The sequence below is a fragment of the Hevea brasiliensis genome, chromosome 1 (genome assembly GCF_030052815.1).
Source record: "Hevea brasiliensis isolate MT/VB/25A 57/8 chromosome 1, ASM3005281v1, whole genome shotgun sequence".
Lineage (NCBI taxonomy): Eukaryota > Viridiplantae > Streptophyta > Magnoliopsida > Malpighiales > Euphorbiaceae > Hevea > Hevea brasiliensis.
In genome coordinates this window covers 110,009,774-110,027,475 of record NC_079493.1, presented here as the reverse complement: position 1 = coordinate 110,027,475, position 17,702 = coordinate 110,009,774, and the positions used below count along the sequence as shown (strand labels likewise).

At 30.8% G+C, this 17,702-nt stretch overlaps 3 protein-coding genes, 1 long non-coding RNA gene and 1 other non-coding gene across 5 annotated transcripts in view; 2 read left to right on the top strand and 3 right to left on the bottom strand.

Annotated features, from left to right (window-relative positions):
• Positions 1-17,702, bottom strand: part of LOC131179909 (uncharacterized) — a 64,539-nt gene that overhangs the window by 35,136 nt on the left and 11,701 nt on the right. The window lies entirely within an intron of this gene.
• Positions 108-1,860, top strand: LOC110659394 (protein terminal ear1 homolog). The gene is made up of 4 exons (XM_021817313.2): positions 108-819; positions 979-1,110; positions 1,254-1,395; positions 1,522-1,860. Exons 1-4 carry the CDS (start codon positions 278-280, stop codon positions 1,669-1,671), a joined length of 966 nt encoding a protein of 321 aa, XP_021673005.2. The 5' UTR covers positions 108-277; the 3' UTR covers positions 1,672-1,860.
• TRNAP-CGG (transfer RNA proline (anticodon CGG)) lies at positions 3,859-3,930 on the bottom strand. The gene has a single exon. It is a non-coding gene; the product is annotated as a tRNA-Pro (tRNA).
• Positions 4,015-6,545, top strand: LOC110659406 (uncharacterized). Its single transcript, XM_021817325.2, has 3 exons — positions 4,015-4,677; positions 5,971-6,180; positions 6,286-6,545. Exons 1-3 carry the CDS (start codon positions 4,048-4,050, stop codon positions 6,343-6,345), a joined length of 900 nt encoding a protein of 299 aa, XP_021673017.2. The 5' UTR covers positions 4,015-4,047; the 3' UTR covers positions 6,346-6,545.
• LOC110659405 (protein DETOXIFICATION 46, chloroplastic) lies at positions 6,603-12,134 on the bottom strand. The gene is made up of 14 exons (XM_058147017.1): positions 11,564-12,134; positions 11,304-11,398; positions 10,193-10,301; positions 10,007-10,062; positions 9,807-9,862; positions 9,507-9,645; positions 9,265-9,402; positions 9,108-9,176; positions 8,852-8,962; positions 8,486-8,614; positions 7,859-7,936; positions 7,252-7,323; positions 7,104-7,166; positions 6,603-6,992 (listed from the first exon to the last, which is right to left on the bottom strand). Exons 1-14 carry the CDS (start codon positions 12,054-12,056, stop codon positions 6,891-6,893), a joined length of 1,710 nt encoding a protein of 569 aa, XP_058003000.1. The 5' UTR covers positions 12,057-12,134; the 3' UTR covers positions 6,603-6,890.

Genomic DNA, 17,702 nt, shown 5'->3' with positions numbered 1-17,702 from the left:
TATTTTCCTTTATTAGAATATTATTTTTCTAATATTTGTCACTATATTCATTCCTTTTTTAAACACGCTTCGTAGAAGTTAATTATAATTTCCCTGAGGGGCTAGGAAACCCTCCGCCTTCTGTAGTCTCTTCCTCTCTCTCTTTTCTTCTGTCTTGCGATGGTTTTTCTGATCGACTTCTGACAGTTTCTCTCATATTACTCTCTCTATACGTTCTTTATAGCTACTTCATATACTTAAAACAGATTGATCTTATCTGATCTTTGATATCGCTACTATGTTAGCTCAAAAAGGCTTGAACCCAGAAGCTCCTGAGTACTTCCCAAATTACTGTAACCCACAATTTACCCGACTTCTGTTTTGTGTGAATTCAACTGATTCATTCTACTACCCTTCAGTAGGACCATCCACTTATGTTTGCTATTCTGGTTCTTGTCATCCGAAGAACGAAACTGTGGTGACAGGGTCCGCAGGCCCTTCTTCGGTTGCACAGTCTATGCAAACCCACTTGGTGCATGAACCCCAGTTGGAGCAAGGACCTGGAAGGGCTACCAAAGTGATTAGTACAAGAGATGCAAAAGGTGGCTACTCTAAGTATCGCAGAGGTCGTTGTTCTATTAATGGCCGGGAGAATCAAAAGAAGACGTGGAGGGCTAAGGGTGATAGTGGGAAAAATTGCAATCAGAAGCAAGATTATAATTGTAGAAGACTTGCACGGGCTTCTGCGGGTCCTTCAAGACAGAATCGTCCTGTGTTGCCCCTCCGACCGGATGGAGAACTCACAACCGTCATGATTAGAAATATTCCTAACAGATACACGTATGGGTTTCTTATATTTTGTGTTTTTTATGCAGTGTGGGTGATCTTTGCATGTGAATTTTGGGAAAATTATTTATTGGCGGCTCTTCCAAATTTCTGTATGTAATTTTTTTTTTCTCCTTTTACATTTTCTGTTCGTTGGCTTTGTGTTCTTTGCAGCCGTGAGTTGTTGATGGAATTCCTTGATAAACACTGCATGCTAGAGAATCAGAAGGCGAAGCTCCAAAAGTCTGATTGCGAAGAGACAATCTTGTCAGCTTTCGATTTCTTGTATCTTCCTATGGACTTTGGGTACGTTTCTTTATTAAATGCTTCATCATTCAATTAGTTTTTTTTCGTTTTTGAGATATTATTTTGGTGTCTCTATTGGGTTTTAAGAGCCGAGTTAATTATATACAAACAAAGTGAACAAACAGTGATAATTGATGGTGCAGAAACCACGCCAACAAGGGCTATGCATTTGTTAATTTTACTGACCCAAGAGCCGCGTGGAAGTTTTACGCTGCAGTTCACAGTCAGCGTTGGGAGCTATTTCAATCAACTAAGATTTGTGAGATATCCAGTGCAAGACTCCAGGTATCGTGTGTGTGTATATATATATATATATATATATATATATATAGACGTAATCATTATGATTTTCTTGGAAATAGTACCCATCTCTCTGAACTTTTGTGGGATTCGATTTGAAATTGTGATCAGGGAAAGGAGGGACTGGTGAAGCATTTTCAGAATTCATGTTTCGATTGTGGAACTGATGATTATTTGCCAGTATGTTTCAGCCCTCCCCGTGATGGTTCAAGGATAATAGTGAAGCAAAGGATAATAGGGAGACGTGTTGGTAAGTGTTAACAAAATTTAGCTCAGTGGTAGATTTGGTGGCAGCAGATGGATGTGATTAGATCTTGTCCATGTCAATGTTAGTTTTAGTGTTGCGAGTGTCAGCTTCAGTCTCCTAAGGCATAGGCTTAGGCTTTTGGTTGGTTCACTCCCCTGTAACTGCTTGTTGGGTTTCAGTTTTCTTTCTGTTCTAGCCAGTTTTTATATGCAATAGTTTTCAGTGGCTAACTTAGGATTTGGCATTAGAATTAGTTAGATAAGGGGCCAACGAACTTGCCAATTTACTTCCAGTCAATGCATGTAACAGGGCAAATGCTGCAGTGATGAAGAGGGGGTGGACCCTGGCACCTGGTCCTGGTGAGTCCATGAAAGGATAGGTGGTGGGATCCACCCTCCTTATCTTACGGATGAACAGTAGTTTGTGTAAGTGTAGTATATTGTACTGGGTTTCTTGTAATTTTATTTTTCTGGTGGATTGTGATCAGTAGATGGTTTTTTGTGTTCTCTCCGCCTTGTCACTGTAAATAATGGTGCCCTTAAGCCCAAGTACTGGTCAAGAAAATTTATGGCAGGAAATCTTGGGGAGAGGCATTATGATGGTAGTCTGATCCCAGAAAAGCTGTCAAGAAATTCATTTTCTCACACTTTTCTCAGCAGATCAGTTTCTTTTATGCATTTCGTATGTATTCTACTTCATTAGATATGCTGAGCTTTAGCTGATCATATATGCAAAGAGGGGGAATAGGAGGAGTTTCTGGGCAGCCTACTGCTTCATTGTTTGATTTTTGACTAAATTACAAAGATTGATTAAATTGCAAAGTTTCTTTCAAAGCGGGGCATACTAAGGTAGTTAAAAGCATTATGCACACTTTGATATGATGCATTATTTTATGAGAAATTACTAAGTGCAATTAATTTATATGTATTATTTTTTATAATTATATGAGATTAATTTTTTATATCACAAGAAATATTTACATTTTTTATGGGAGAGAAAATATTATTTATCAGTGCTTTAATGTATGTAATAATTAGTCTTATTTCATTATGGGTGTAAAAAACTGGATCTCTTCGTTTGAGAAAATAATAAAATTAATTATAAATTAATTAATTAAATGATAGAACTTTTTTCCCTTTTTTTATAAAAATTTTTTTTTCCCAATTCCTCTACTTCTTTATTCACAATCAATCTGAAACACAAATGAGGCAATTGGCCTGAATTTTCAAACTTTGTTTTGATACTCAAATCTAGGGCATTTTATGTAATTTTAGTTCTTAATCAACAAGGCTAGGGTTATTGTTTTGTTCTGTGAGAAATCAATTTTAACTTGAATTTTCATTAAAATGGATGAACTATCTTGTGGTGAATTGATACTTCTAAAGCAAGGTAAAGCATAGAATGTATGTATATGAAATCTGCATTTTGCTCTTATCAATTTCTTCTTGTTGACGTTATAACGGTAAAATCGAAATACTGAACTGCTTATTGTAAATAATCAAATTGATCTGAATAATTAGTCAAATCGAATAAACAAATTTTAATTTGATAATTTGATTTTTGCCTACTCTTCAAGTTTTAGTAATTAGACATTTCAACGTCCAGATTCAACACAAAATAAAATTTGGTTAAGAAAATTTAATTTCAGATGAAATAAATTTCAATTAATCATATCAATTCATAAAAAAAATGGGAGTTTAGATTTTATTACGAATACATTAATCATGAATATGCATTTGTATTTATACTATTAAACTTATATATTTATTATTATTCAAGTCTCTTCATCTTCTTTCAATGTATTTATAAGTAAGAATTTATTACTCCTATTTTGTGTATGTTTATAACGAAAAGTATTATATATTTACACATTAATGAAATAAAAGGATAAAAATTTTATTTTTCTTTTAAAATTTTACACATTATTAAAATAAAAGGATAGAATATTTTTGAGATGAATTTTAATTTGAATAAAAGAATTTAATTTTAAAAAAAATTTGACAGCATTTTAATTTAAATAATTTTATAATATAAATTGTGTTGAAAATAATTTTTAAAATGAAGAGTTTATTTAAAATTTGTTATTGAGAATATATAAAAAGTAAATATATTTAAATAAGAGTATTTTGAGCTTTCAATAAGAAATTTTATTAATTTAATATTAAGCAATTTGGAAAATTTAAAAGAAAGAAGTTGACAAGGGGGTGTTGCGAGAATCGAACTCGCGACCTCTCGCACCCGAAGCGAGAATCATACCACTAGACCAAACACCCTTCCCACTTGTATTTCACTCTTTCTAATTATATTTAGCAAAATCCCATCAGTTACTTATCTCAACCATTTCTTCAGGCATTTCTTGGCACTGCCAGATCCACTGGGCAGCGACGATAATGGCGGTAGCATCATCCTCCACCTCATCTACAACCCATGTCCTCCACCGCGTCTTTCGCCCACCCCCACCACAACCACCATTACTTTCCTTCTTCAGACCTCTTTCCACCACCACCGCTGCTAGCATCACCAGAAAAGCTACTCTCTTCAAGTGCCAAAATACTCAACTTCAAATTAGTTCGTCAACCACCCTCTTCTCTTTTCTGCTTTCACCGCCCATTACTCCTCATACTTTCCTCTTTTCGCACTCTCTATCCACTTCTCTCTCTGCCCCACCTAATGCCTTTAATCCCTCCCTTTCTTTAGAGGAAGAAATAGATCAAGAACAAGATAATGATGGGGAAATTGAATATGATGATGAGGAGGAAGATATTGATAGTGGAAGTGAAAACTTAGAATTGGAGGTCAGTGCTATTTCTGTTGACGCTGGTGATGGTTCCTGTAAAGAAGGGTCGAAGAGAAATAGTTCAAAAGTACCGAATTTGACAGTGAAGGAAAAGAAAGAGTTAGCTTCTTATGCGCATGGATTGGGTAAGAAGCTCAAGTGCCAGTTAGTGGGCAAGTCTGGTGTTACTGAAAATGTTGCCACTTCTTTTATTGAGACACTTGAAGCCAACGAGCTATTGAAGGTAATTAAATGGTTCAGTTTTAATATTGCTAGTTAATTTTCTCTTAGTTAGCTAGTAACAATGCTATTGTGGTTAATTTCTCAGTTAGGGTTTAGGGTTTATCTATTGTTTGTTTGATAAGTGAAAGAAAGGTTTTGTTTTTTTGGGTATTACCCTTGATGGTGCAATTTCAATTCAAGCTCAGAATTTGAGCTGTGTCAGTTTTGACAGAGTTTGGTTAAAGCCAATTATCACAGAATTTGCTGGTAAAACCAGCTCTTGGTTTCCCTGTTCTGTGGTATTAACTAGTGTTTTCGTTGAGGTGGAATGCTGGATTCACTATGTGGAGAAATAGCTTCTTAGGATCATTATTTCTTAAAAATACTGGATTTGACTTTGACAACGTTGTGTGATTATATTATAATATTAGTTGGCATGGCTTGAAACTAACATTTGAGCTACGTGCTTCAAAAACTGTGATGCTTTGTTGTACCGAGTGAGTATGCTCTTCTTGTTAACAAAGCTCATGAGCTATTCTTCATCTGTAATCTTTTTGCTTAGATGCCCCACCCCGGAAATGAAAAAGATACATTTTTTCAAAGATTTTTACAAAATGAATAGGAATATTGTGTATAAGTTTGGAGCTGATATAGAACTTGTACGTGACTCCCAAGTTTTGGTGACTTTGACTTATTGAAGAATTTTGTCATGAAGATTTGACGCATATAGTTAGCAAAAGCAATACAATTAATTACTATTTTCCCCACAACTAACAGCGGCAGAGCTAGACATTTTAATTTGAGGGGCCATGGACATAATCGTTTATTTTATTGTATGAAATACTAAGACGTTGAGATTTTATGCATGAACAAAGACTCCTAGTGTTTCAACCTTCATATATGTATCACGGGAAAATGAGAGAACTTTTTTGTTTTTGGGGAGCGGGTCTGCCACCATGTAGGTCCGTCCGTCATTGCTCACTAAAGCATTGCAAATAAAAAATGAGTTGATTTGGAGTAGGTGTAGGTACTCGCTTGCAATCAATCACTTTTAGCGCATGAGTAATTTCGCTGAGAGCTATATAGGCTACATCTCCATATCAATTGCTGATCATTATTTCAACTTTTGGATTTTGGCAAGCATTCAACTGGATTCTACAAATAGTTATGAGCGGACCATGTTGTGCATTTTGGCTTGTCATCGAATTTGTCATGATCAATTCATCTATTTTACATCTTCATGTTGTGTTAATTAAGTGTAAAGAATTGTTTGGAGTGCTAAGTCAACGGCCCAATGCTTATGCATTCTGAACAGATCAAAATACATAGGACATGTCCAGGGGAGCTGGAGGATGTGGTTCAGCAGTTGGAGGAAACAACTGGGTCTGTGGTGGTTGGTCAAATCGGTCGGACAGTGATTGTATACCGGCCCAGTCTCTCTAAATTGAAGGCGGAGGAGGAGAAAAAGAAACGGGTGCATAGAGTTTTTGTGAGAAAAGAATCAAAATTGAAGCCTGTTTCACTGGTAAAGAGAATAAAAGCCCCTTTTCTAGATTTCCACTTTGACTATCATTATATTTGCAAAAAGTGTCTAATGAACACTCTTATGATTGTCTTGTTGAAATTGTAGCCAGGAGGAAAACTACCAAGGCTGTCTGGTCGTGGTCGTCGGGGGAGTAGCAGGATATGAACAGTATTATTTTCTGTTTCTCTCTTCTTGGAAATATTGTGCAGCCTATTAAAGGCCATTACTTGAGAAATTCCAACATAATTGATTTTTGGAATTTTAGCATTGGCAAAGAAAGTGACTAAAGGAGCTTTTTGGTTATTAGGAATGAATTTGTAAGCACTATAAATATCATGTATTTGAAAAATACAAAATGGGTTTAATAATGCTTACCATATTACTCAGAAGAAAAGTTCCAAAAACAAAATTACAAGCCAATAAGCTTTCAATGTTCTAATTTTCCAGCGTTCATCAGGTTTCATTAATGAATAGCCAAGAAGCAAATTTGCTTCAAACTACATCGTACATGACAAAACTATCCTGTCAACAAATACAGAACCGTTATCAGTTCTTACAAAATTACGATCTGGCATGCCTTGATTTTTGGCTGCTAGGATAGGATGAAAGAATATGGCTACTTGTACTTATTGACTGAATGGAGTATGCACCCTGACAACTTTGTAATCCTGAGATTTTGTAATATATAAAGCTGATATTGGACTAAGAAACTAAGCAGCTTTTAGTTTCCCAAGCTTGTACTCAATTGTATCATTGGAGCTAAGCATGCCTTGCGGAGATAGAAGGCGTTGTAGAGCGAAGAAAAATCGACCCTGGGGAAATATGTGCTTTTAAGTTAATTCCACTAACCAAAAGTAAAGAAAAAAGAAAGTAAATGAACAATTGTTAATAAGGTAGCCTTTGAATGGAGAGGTAAGTCTTACCCATTGGAATGCTACTAGTGCACACCAGCAGCCAGGCAGACCATATCCTCTGGTGCTTACAAGCTGGTCACAGGGAAAAAATGGGAATCAATGTTAACTAGAAACAGTGTTGAAATTGACACAGAGAGAGCAAAGAAATAAGTCTAACCCATAATAGAAGAGCACCCAGAGAAAAGCATCCACTCATTGATAAACTGATGAACTTGAAATCACGTCCAGCCTGTAAATGAAACAGGTATTGAGATGCTAGGAATCTTAGAATACAAGTTCCTGAAGTTAGTCATCTACTTGCATTTCTTTGCGGACAATTTAACCACGAACGTTTATGCAACACAAAAACTAGGTGGTATGTTGATCAAGAAACTTTATAATTACAATCCTGAAATTTGCAGAAGATGAATTTTATGAGCCATTATATGAATGCTGCTGAACAAAAAAAAAAAAAAAAAGAAAAAAAAAACCAAATTGGGAGAAGTGATTGAGACTTTCAATTTTATTGAAGTTCATACGAATGATGAGCCAAAGGAGAGTATGATTGGGCAATCCAACATTAATTGCCTTTGGTCTGGAGGCTTGTGCTTGCTTCAAAAACTCAATGTTATTAGCAGCAAGGATAAAACTTGTGCCTGAGGCATTAAACGAGTCTCTTACACCTTCACTAATAATTGGTAGCAATTATAGATATAGAACATGCAAGGACTCGAAAGAGAGAAGAAAATGACGATAAAATACAAGTTAAAAGTAACCAAACACACCAGCAGTGTTCCCTCAAGACTGTGAGTACAGGGTGTTCCAGATAATGCAATGAAGAACAAAATCAGCACTTTGTGCATCTGCATCAACAAAATAAATCAAATGTCAAACAGAGTTGGGCACAAATAATTCATTATCAACCATTTGATGAAGATTATATATCCTAGAGTATTTACATATCAAGAGATCCCTTTTTTTTCACCTAAATTCTTGTAAAATAAGTGCAAATCTCGTAAAGAATTAATAATTTTAGTTATTGGAAAGTGGAAGTGCAAATATGATCATAATTTCAACACAAAACTACAGGTAAGAGTCATCTGTTGTGCAATATCTGGACTAATTTGTTCTTCACTCTACTTATGGAAACTACGCATGAAAGAAGCTAAAATAACATCAGGATTCACTGACTAAGCCTCAATTACAGGAAAGATGAAACTAAGAAATTCAGTGTTAGGCATTGTCTCTATCACTTATGCAGTGCATAATCTGTTTCCAGGGCATAAATTTTGTGAACTTGAAACAGAGAAAAATAACTCCTGAACACATGACCAATATGAAGCTCTATTAACAGGAGGTAAAATTTAGGAAATAAACATATTTTCAAAGGCTCAAAGATGGAGGGAACTAACCTCTTGTATGACATTAAGATCATGGGTGAAAATGTTAGGGAATAACCAAGGAATAAATGCTCCAACACTTGCTATTACTACTCCAAGTATAGCTCCAACAATCATCAGTGACTTTAGCAGCATTCGTGCCTGTTTCATATTTTATACCATTTAGATCAGACCAAAATCCCATCCATGCTAGTAGGAGTGATATGAAATATACACATCAGATATATGCCAGAATAGTAAAAACAGACACAGTTTTCCTTTTAAAGTGAAAGAAAAGGAACCATGACTTCGAATTTTACACAAATGTAATGGCAAGCAAGCTGACCACAGCATAAGAAAATTAGCAGTGATTTCAATTTGAATATAAGCAACGCTAACCTTCTCTAAACTTCTTTCAACTCCATTTAGTAACTCAGGCATGAACGATTGTGCAGTTTGAGAGAGAGGCTCACCCCACACCACACACATGCCATACATTTGGATCATGACCTGAAAGGAAAGTATTGTGAATGTAAATATCCATCAGATTCTTGCATAAAAGAAAAGTAAATTGTGAATGTGAATATCCATTGGTTTCTTGCAGAAAGAAAGCTAAAGCAAAGAGAAAATAACAACTAACATAAATAAAACTAACCTGATGAGCAGCGACTGTGAATGTACCCATTGCTGTTGCAAAATAAGTCATGAGAGAGTAGAAAGCCACCTAAAACATGAAAAATGATCAAAAGATGAAAAGATCATAATCAAATGTGAGACGCAAATAGCTACAGAAAAAGTAGGATGAATTCAACCTTTGAGAACATTGTTACAAATACTGGAGCAGCTATGCCGAATATTTGTGAAAATTCCCCTGTCGACGGAATTGAGATAGCAAAAGCATTATATCCTTTCTTGTTCAAAGCTTCAATCATCATATAAGCTGCAATGACCTGGACATACATGTCTATTTAGTGGCAAACCAGAAAAAGTATCAATTCAGGTACAAAAAGAATGCATTTTGTTGTTAACTAATGAAATGCTCATATTAGAATACTTGTGATGTCATTGTTGACCATGCTGCTCCTGCAATACCATAGCCTAGCCAACTGCACAAGACTAGATGACCAATGGCATTTACGGCACTGGCAACCACCAAAGCACTCAAAGGTCCCAAGGAATCTTTCATACCAAGACTGAGAATAAGAAGAAAAACAATCAAAATTCAATCTAAACACGAAAGAATTGTGCGCACTTTCACTAATTTAGCAAGATTCACTTAGAGGTCTTAAGAATCCAACAAGTATATACATTAGCAAAACGTATTTGAACAGAAGAACATATACTATATCTCTACCTTGAGCTTTGACAAACCAATCCATAAAGAATTGCTGGCCATGCTAAGCCTCGAATCTGCCAACAAATGAAGATTCAGTTCAATCAAATAGTAGTAGTTGAACAGGATCAAGCTGCAGATTATGTCATAATGGGAGATCTCGGTCAAGTTTTTCCTTGATGATAAAGGAGAATAACTTGGTCAAGTTAAAGAAAATATACCTGAACATATTTGCTAGCTGCAGGTACAATATGAATATTCTTTGGACCAGCAAAAGCTGAAAAAATGAAACCAGAAAATTTATGTTATTTGATGCGCTCAATTGGTTTTTTATGTTACAATTCTCATTACTTGGATGTGGTGGAAGAACAATACAAGTAATCAAGAGCTGCATTAGTTGTTATTACCAGTTAGTGCCCATGAACCAAGGAATTGTGTAAACAAAAGCATTAAGATGCCACAAGTCAATCCAACAAAGAGTAAAATGGATACTTGGTGCTGCACTTCTTTTTTATTCTGCATCAATACCATCCAGTTAAAGAATGCTGGATACAATATAGGTGAGCAAATATTAAGTGATTTCACAAATGATTCAAGCACTAAGGCTTCCTTTGGAAAGAATCTTTGCAAGGAAAAAATTCAATTGAATTCTCCCTTAATCATGATTGATTTCTATTTCTTATAAAATGAAAATTTTTTTATAAGTTAAAAAGAATTGAATTCTTTCATCCAAACATAATAGTTGATCAAAAAGAAATCAATTAAACTGAATTTTTGTAAAATTTAAGTTTTCAAACAGGAGGTATAAATTCCTTGATTGAAAGAAAGAGAGGGAGAAAAACAGAATCTTACTAAAGAAAGAACAAAAAAGAATTTGACAAATCAATAACAATCAAGGACGGAGAATAAAAGTGGATTCACACAGCCTATCAAAAATTAACTAAGAACATTGAGAGTAAATGTCTTTTCATTGATTCAGTAAGGAATTTGCAATCGAAAGTCTTACAAGCCTATCGGCTGCAGTACAAAAACCAGTTGATTCATTCAAATTTTAGAGACCATAATTACACTAAACTTTTTGAATTTAAGAAAAAATGATTCATAAATTAAACAATTCAAATACAAAATAGTTGTTTTAAAGTGCACCAGGCATTAGGTTTTTGTTTTAAATAGAAAAATATATTAATGAATTTACTATAGAAAATGGCTAGCTGTGATTAATTAAAATTTTTGTAAAATTTTCATGCTTGATATATAATATCAACATAATTAACATGTCATGGTCGCTTCAACTCATCAAAATCCAAACCCACTAAAGTTTATTTCAATAGATGAGAATTTAAATGAAGATATTTAAAATTAACAGATGTTGGTGTTTTATGATTTTTCATTTGAAACACACATCCAAATCCCAGTTCATTTCAAATGTACACCTATCCAAAACATTTCCTGAAAAATTTATCGAATAATGCTTGCATGAATTATGATGCCGAAATGATAAAAGTTGAAGAACCAAACCCGTTTGGCAAGTGAAGTGGCAACCATATTTGAAGTAGCAATTGAGAGAAACATGAACAGAAGATTCATATTATCACAGAAAACAGTCCCTGGACCTGTCCATCCAAAAATCACACACAAAATAAATACATTAATTACATCCACTAAAATAAATTTTCTTTTGATCCTTTGATATGCTATGTAAATTCCTACATTGCTAAATTCATAATTTTTTATTAGCAAAAAGAAAAGGACAAATTGAACATCTTCTGAGAGTCTACCTAATGCAGCAAGCTCGGTGGAGCTTCCCCGACCGATCACAGCAGTGGAGATGAGACTCATCAACGGGCCACAGATCCACAACCCAGTGGCCGGACCCGAAAACATCATAATCTCCTTTATTTGCTTCCATAAACTCTGGTCAACCAATTCCTTTCTCTTTGAACTAACAACTTCCACCTTCTCGTCTTCAAGCTCAGACCCAGAAACCAAAGCTTCATTACTAGCATACTCGCTCACATTTTCAAGTTGATCATCATCGATAACTTCTGAACCAGAGAATCCTACGCACGCAGTTCTAAACTGGCTACAGTAGCTATTGGTAGGGTGTGAAATGCGTAAGTTTGGGGGTGAAAGAGGGTTGTGTATGCGAGGTGAAGGCAGAGAAAGAGATGGTGGGTTCTTCAACAAAATTGAAGAGCGAAAATTTGTTTTGAGAAATGGGTTTTTGAGAGGAGTAGTGTGAGAAGAGAAAGCCATGGTTTTGATCTGCATTTTCTTTCCTTTCTTTTGCTGAATTTAAGCATATTAAGATACAGAGAAAGAGAAGAGAGGGAAGACGAGGGAGTAGGAGAGAAAGGTAGCTACCGGTTTTATGTACGTTCGGATTCGAAAAGTTGAAGAGCTGCAGCCATCAGCAGAGTTGGCGGCTAGAGTTTGGCTTTTCTCCTGTTCCGCCTAGATCACTTTAAGGGACTGTTTGTTTAGCTGAATAGCAACTGCGATAGGTGGATCCTAACTCTGTTTTATGTTGCAACCTTATCTTATAACTCAATTTTATATCATTTATATAAGTATAAATTTATATAAATATTATGTTAAGAATTAGAAAATCAAAAAATCACATTAAAAAGTGATTCGTGATATATATATATATATATATATATATATATATATATATTAATGATAAAATATAGCTAAAAAATATAAGTAAAATGTATTAAAATTAAATATATAAATATATTATTCAAATTTTTAAATTAAATATTAATAAACTAAAAAGTCACATATTAAATAGTGATAATAATAAATTAAGAATAAAATTAACAAATAGAAAAAAAAATAATAAAGTGTCACCTATCATTTTTAGGCGAATTTATTTTAAAGATTAATTTTATTATATTTATATAAATTATGTTCAACCGTTATTATTGTTGCCTAAAATGATTAATAAGAGTTATTTATTTTATTATTAAAATAAATATATAAAAATTAATTTATTATATAATATATATAAAAATTAAAAGAAATATATTTGTTAAAAAAATTAATATATATTTTATATCTTGTAAAAAATAAAAATAATAACTAATTTAATTATTATTTATAAAATTCTTATATTTTTCTTTATTTATATAAAAATAATTATTCATTAATAAATTTTAAAAAAGTAATATAATTTAAATAAAAAATAAAATAAAATAAATTATTAACCAAGGAGTAAAAACTTTAAAATAAAGCTGATGAAATTATTACCTAATTTAACTAGAATAACCACCCATTCAAAAATTTTATTAAATATATAGGTAGCTATTATTAGTCATTTTAAAATGTTCAACTAAAAGTCATTTAGGATTTATTTAATATTATTGTTATAATTATTATTAAAAATATTATTTTTTAGAGAGTATTAAAAAATAATTTAAAATTAAATTTAATAAATTTTAATTATTAAAACAATAAAATTATTTTTTTAAAATTATTTTCTTAATAATATATAAATAATACTTTTATTTAAAAAATCCGTTTGGACCTAAAATCCATGGCAAACAGGTAATTAAGCATTTGTGGACCGGAGACAAGCCAAGAGGCAGAAGCTCGGCTGGGTAGCCGTATGCCTTCTTTTTTTTCTGTCTTGCTCTCTCTCATGGTTCAAACCGCAGAGAGCTGCGGGGCCCACTATTAACACATGACCAGCAGTAAGTCAAACAGATTTGATAATATAAAATTTTTAAATTTTGATACGTATTTTGATTTTAAAATTTAAATGCAATTATGTTCAATCCATCCTAATTAGAGTAACAAGTAATATTTTATTAAATATAAATGAGAAGCTGTGAAAATTAAATTATTTGTATTTAAATTATTTATGATATATTTTTTATTTTAATTTTAATAAAATAAAATAATGATTAATTAAAATTAAAAATTGTATAAACTCACTAAGAACAGAAGGCCATTATATTAGGCCTTAATAACAGTTGAAAAGGATAAATAGCTAAGAAAGGAAGGCTACAACTAATAATCAAATAGAGGCTTTTAATGTTTTGGTGTGCTGTTGTTTTTGTATTTGACTGAATTCTCCTACCTTACTTTCTATAACCAACAATGTCTATCAAAAATCAGAATCTGCTAGTCATTCCTATCAATTTTTTAAATAAAAAATAAAATTTCAATTCCATCCTTTATATTTATTAAAAAATTTAATTTAACCCATTTTCAATTTTTTTATTAAATTAATTCAAAAATATTAATTTAAATTCAATTTAACTCAAAAAAATAAGAATATTAAGAAAATGAACTTCTTGATTTTTGAATTAAAATTAAGAAATTTAGCTAAAAAATTAAAAAAAATAAAATTTTTATTTTTTATTTAAATTAAGAAATTTAACTCATAAATTTTAATTTGTAAGTTAAAATTTAACTTAAATTAAAATTTTTAAATTAATTTAGGTCAAAAGTTAAAAATATATTAAATTAAACTTTTCCAATAAATATAATTACGAAATTGAACCTTTTACTTTTTTTTTTTTAAATAGTTTAAATTAGTCTTCATACTTGTTGCCATTTTTTATTTTTAAATAAAGTTTAACGCCTAATACTCAAATTTACCAATAAATTTTGGTTCGATTGTTAAAATAGGTCATAGCTTTTAATTACGATATATTAAATTCTACAAATTTTAGTTAGGTCGATTAAATTTTTTATACTTTAATTTTAGTTTAATTGAATTAAATTTTAATCATTCATGAGATGAAATGGACATTCAATATACTCTTTTATTGTTTTTTTTTAATTAAAATTAAAACTTAATTTCTTTGTTTCCCTCATCATCATCTTCTCTCTTTTTTTTTTTCTTGTTTTTTTAAATGTTAAGAATTTTGTTCTTGTCTTGTTAACTTTATATTTATCATTAATTTAAAGGATTTATAAGTTTTGAATATATTAATATGGACCTAATGTATAACAAAGACAAATGATAAAAAAAATAATATAACCGATTCTAACTAATTTAAAATTAAAAATTTGTGTTATTGCATATTTATCACTAATTATTAAAAATGAAAAAAATTAGAAAAAGAAATGGATTCTCATAATTTGAATTGGTTTTTATTTAATGTACTATGTTGGAATGACAAACCATCTTAATTGACTTTCTGTTATTTTATTCTCAATATATATTACATGCACTTTCTGATAAATGTAGTCATTATAATCTTATCTATTATCTTAATATCAGACATCTATCTTAACATCTATATTTCCATTATTCTCATCTTGTAGATACGTTATGCCTTAGATGCACAACATTAGCTATCATATCATATAACTGTCTGACCGTATTTTATAAAACTTATATTTCATTTTGTGAGGGACCCTATAGTCACATAGCATATATGTTGCTTTCATTTATTTCATCCATTATGTTTTGATCCTACGAGTTACATCCTCGTCCGTCACTTCATTTTTCTAAATGAAAGCATCTAAATACTTGAATTTGGTTATATTTTGGCGCCAAAGCTCTATACAATCAAACCTCCTCTCCATTCCTTGTGAGGGCTAAACTCATAATGCATACATCCTATCTTACTTGTACTTAGTTTAAAACCCTCACTTTCAAAAGTCGTTCTTATTAACTCTTTGACTATTTTTATCCACTAAGACAATACCATATGTAAATAACCTACACCATGGGACATTATCTTGTATATGAATGTTTAACTCATTTATAGCTAAGACAAATATGAATGTTCTCTAATGTAAACCCATTATTACAGAGAATCGCAGATTTACAAATCATTTATTGATTTTTTTTTCTTTATATTTAGCATTGATTAGTAGTGAGGTTATTATTATTTTTTTTGTATGATAAAAGGAAAGAAAAAAAGCACAATTATTTTCAAAATTATTATTCATTTAAACAGTAATTGAGTATCATTTTAGTATATATACAATGTAAAAGAAAAATAAAACAAAAAATTAAATTATTATATAAGTTAAAGTGGCTAAAAATTAAAAACAAATTGAAATGAAAAGATTTTTAAAAAGTTAAAAAAAAAATACTTAAAGAAAAAAAGGAGGGTTTAATGTTTGGGTGTATGGTGAAGTCATAGAGAAGATGGAGCACTGAATATTCTAGCACTCTTGTTCAAAAAGAGCAAAAAAAATATAAATAACACTCAAGTGGTTGAAAAATTAAAATTAAAAATATTTAAAAAAAAATACTTAAAAGGAAAAAGGTGCTTGGACGCGCAATAGGATCATGAAGGGAATTAAGCGCTAGATAGTATGACATTTTTTTTGCGAAAAGAGTAAAAAAATTTATAAAAAAATAAAAAAAATACTCTTCCAATGAATAATAAATGTGAATATCATTTCAGTATATTGTATAAAAAGAATAAATAATTTTAAAAGTAAAAAAATTAAAAAAAAAGAAAAAAAACTTTTCATAGAAATAGTGAAATATGATTGGGTTTAATATACAAATGTATCGAGTTTAAATTTTATATAAAATGTTATTATGCCTTTAACTTAATAAGAAAATAAAGAAAAGCTAATTTAGTATTCATCAATTGATAAATTTTATTATAATTTAATATTTTAAAAGGGTCAATCCTAAAATTGAAGAATTTGGAATTTAAAATCTGTCTGAAGTTTTTATGTGATTTTAATTCATTATGAAAAAAAAATTATAATATCACTTATTAGTTGATAAATTTTATTATGGCTTAATATCTTAAATAAAATCTATTAGCGGGTAGAATTTTACTATCAAATGAAAACAGAAATAATTTTAAAAATAAAACTTATAAAAAAAAAACTATTCACGGTTTCATGAATAGTGATCAAGATGCAGTTTTTTTATAGAAATGGAATAAAAAAATTATTAATTAAAAATAAAATAAAAAAATAAAAATTAATATATTATATTTTATATAAATAAAACTAATATTCATATAAAAAATAATATAAATAATTAGAAAGATGTAATATAATGTTGATATAGCATGTAGATTGGTCAATAGCCAATAGTACTTCACTCTTTAACTTCATAATATTTCTATGAGCCCATCAGATGTTTTCTAAATTTATATCTCTTATCAAGAAGAAATATGCACTTATTAAATATTATTCTCTAAAAAATAAAATATTTCAACAAAAAAATATATTAGAAAAGAGAAAATATAACAAAAACTCAATATCTATCGATAAGGACATATGTAAAGATTTATTCACAAAAAATTTATTAACAATGATAAATTTATTAATATATGATTACAATTTATTTCAAACAAATACAGACCTAAAAATTATTAAAAAATAAAACCAACAGAAAATAAAGGGGAAGAGTTGCTTGTAAAAACACTCATCATTGGCCGCCTGAGAAGAGGTTAAATGAAGAAAATAACAAAATACATATATATGTATAATGAAAAAATAAAGAAGAAAAGATTTTCAAAGAGAAAATAGAGCTGCTCTCTTTATAAATTTTAATGTTGATGATAAGATTCTACTTTAGTATAAATAATATTCACAAATTTGTATTTTTTTATTATTTATATATACGTATAAGATTTACTATACAAACACACACATTCAAGTAATTATTGATTGAATGGTGTGTTTGCCATGTTTATACACACATCCCAAGTTAATCAACCAATATAGGACAAGTCTAAGACCAAAAGCACACACAATCAGCATAATAACTTATTGACCCTCTCACATATGAATTAATTTTTCTTTTGATTTATATATGTATATATAAGACTTACGATAGAAGCGCACACGTTTAAGTAATTACTGGCTGAACGATGCATCTGTCACGCTTATACACAAACACAACCCAAGCTAATCAACCGATATAGGACAAGTTTGATTTGTATTTTTTTTTTAACTAATAGACATGATTTCTCCAAA

Excerpts from the sequence above, each read along its gene's own strand:
- LOC110659394 (XM_021817313.2), top strand. The coding sequence starts at position 278 with ATGTTAGCTCAAAAAGGCTTGAACCCAGAAGCTCCTGAGTACTTCCCA. Across the intron at positions 1,111-1,253 it reads TATCTTCCTATGGACTTTGG|AAACCACGCCAACAAGGGCT; the intron begins GTACGTTTCTTT and ends TTGATGGTGCAG. Across the intron at positions 1,396-1,521 it reads TATCCAGTGCAAGACTCCAG|GGAAAGGAGGGACTGGTGAA; the intron begins GTATCGTGTGTG and ends AATTGTGATCAG.
- LOC110659406 (XM_021817325.2), top strand. The coding sequence starts at position 4,048 with ATGGCGGTAGCATCATCCTCCACCTCATCTACAACCCATGTCCTCCAC. Across the intron at positions 4,678-5,970 it reads AAGCCAACGAGCTATTGAAG|ATCAAAATACATAGGACATG; the intron begins GTAATTAAATGG and ends CATTCTGAACAG. Across the intron at positions 6,181-6,285 it reads AATTGAAGCCTGTTTCACTG|CCAGGAGGAAAACTACCAAG; the intron begins GTAAAGAGAATA and ends TTGAAATTGTAG.
- LOC110659405 (XM_058147017.1), bottom strand. The coding sequence starts at position 12,056 with ATGCAGATCAAAACCATGGCTTTCTCTTCTCACACTACTCCTCTCAAA. Across the intron at positions 7,324-7,858 it reads GTCTTGAGGGAACACTGCTG|GCTGGACGTGATTTCAAGTT; the intron begins GTGTGTTTGGTT and ends TTTCATTTACAG. Across the intron at positions 7,167-7,251 it reads TGGGTGCTCTTCTATTATGG|CTTGTAAGCACCAGAGGATA; the intron begins GTTAGACTTATT and ends CCCTGTGACCAG.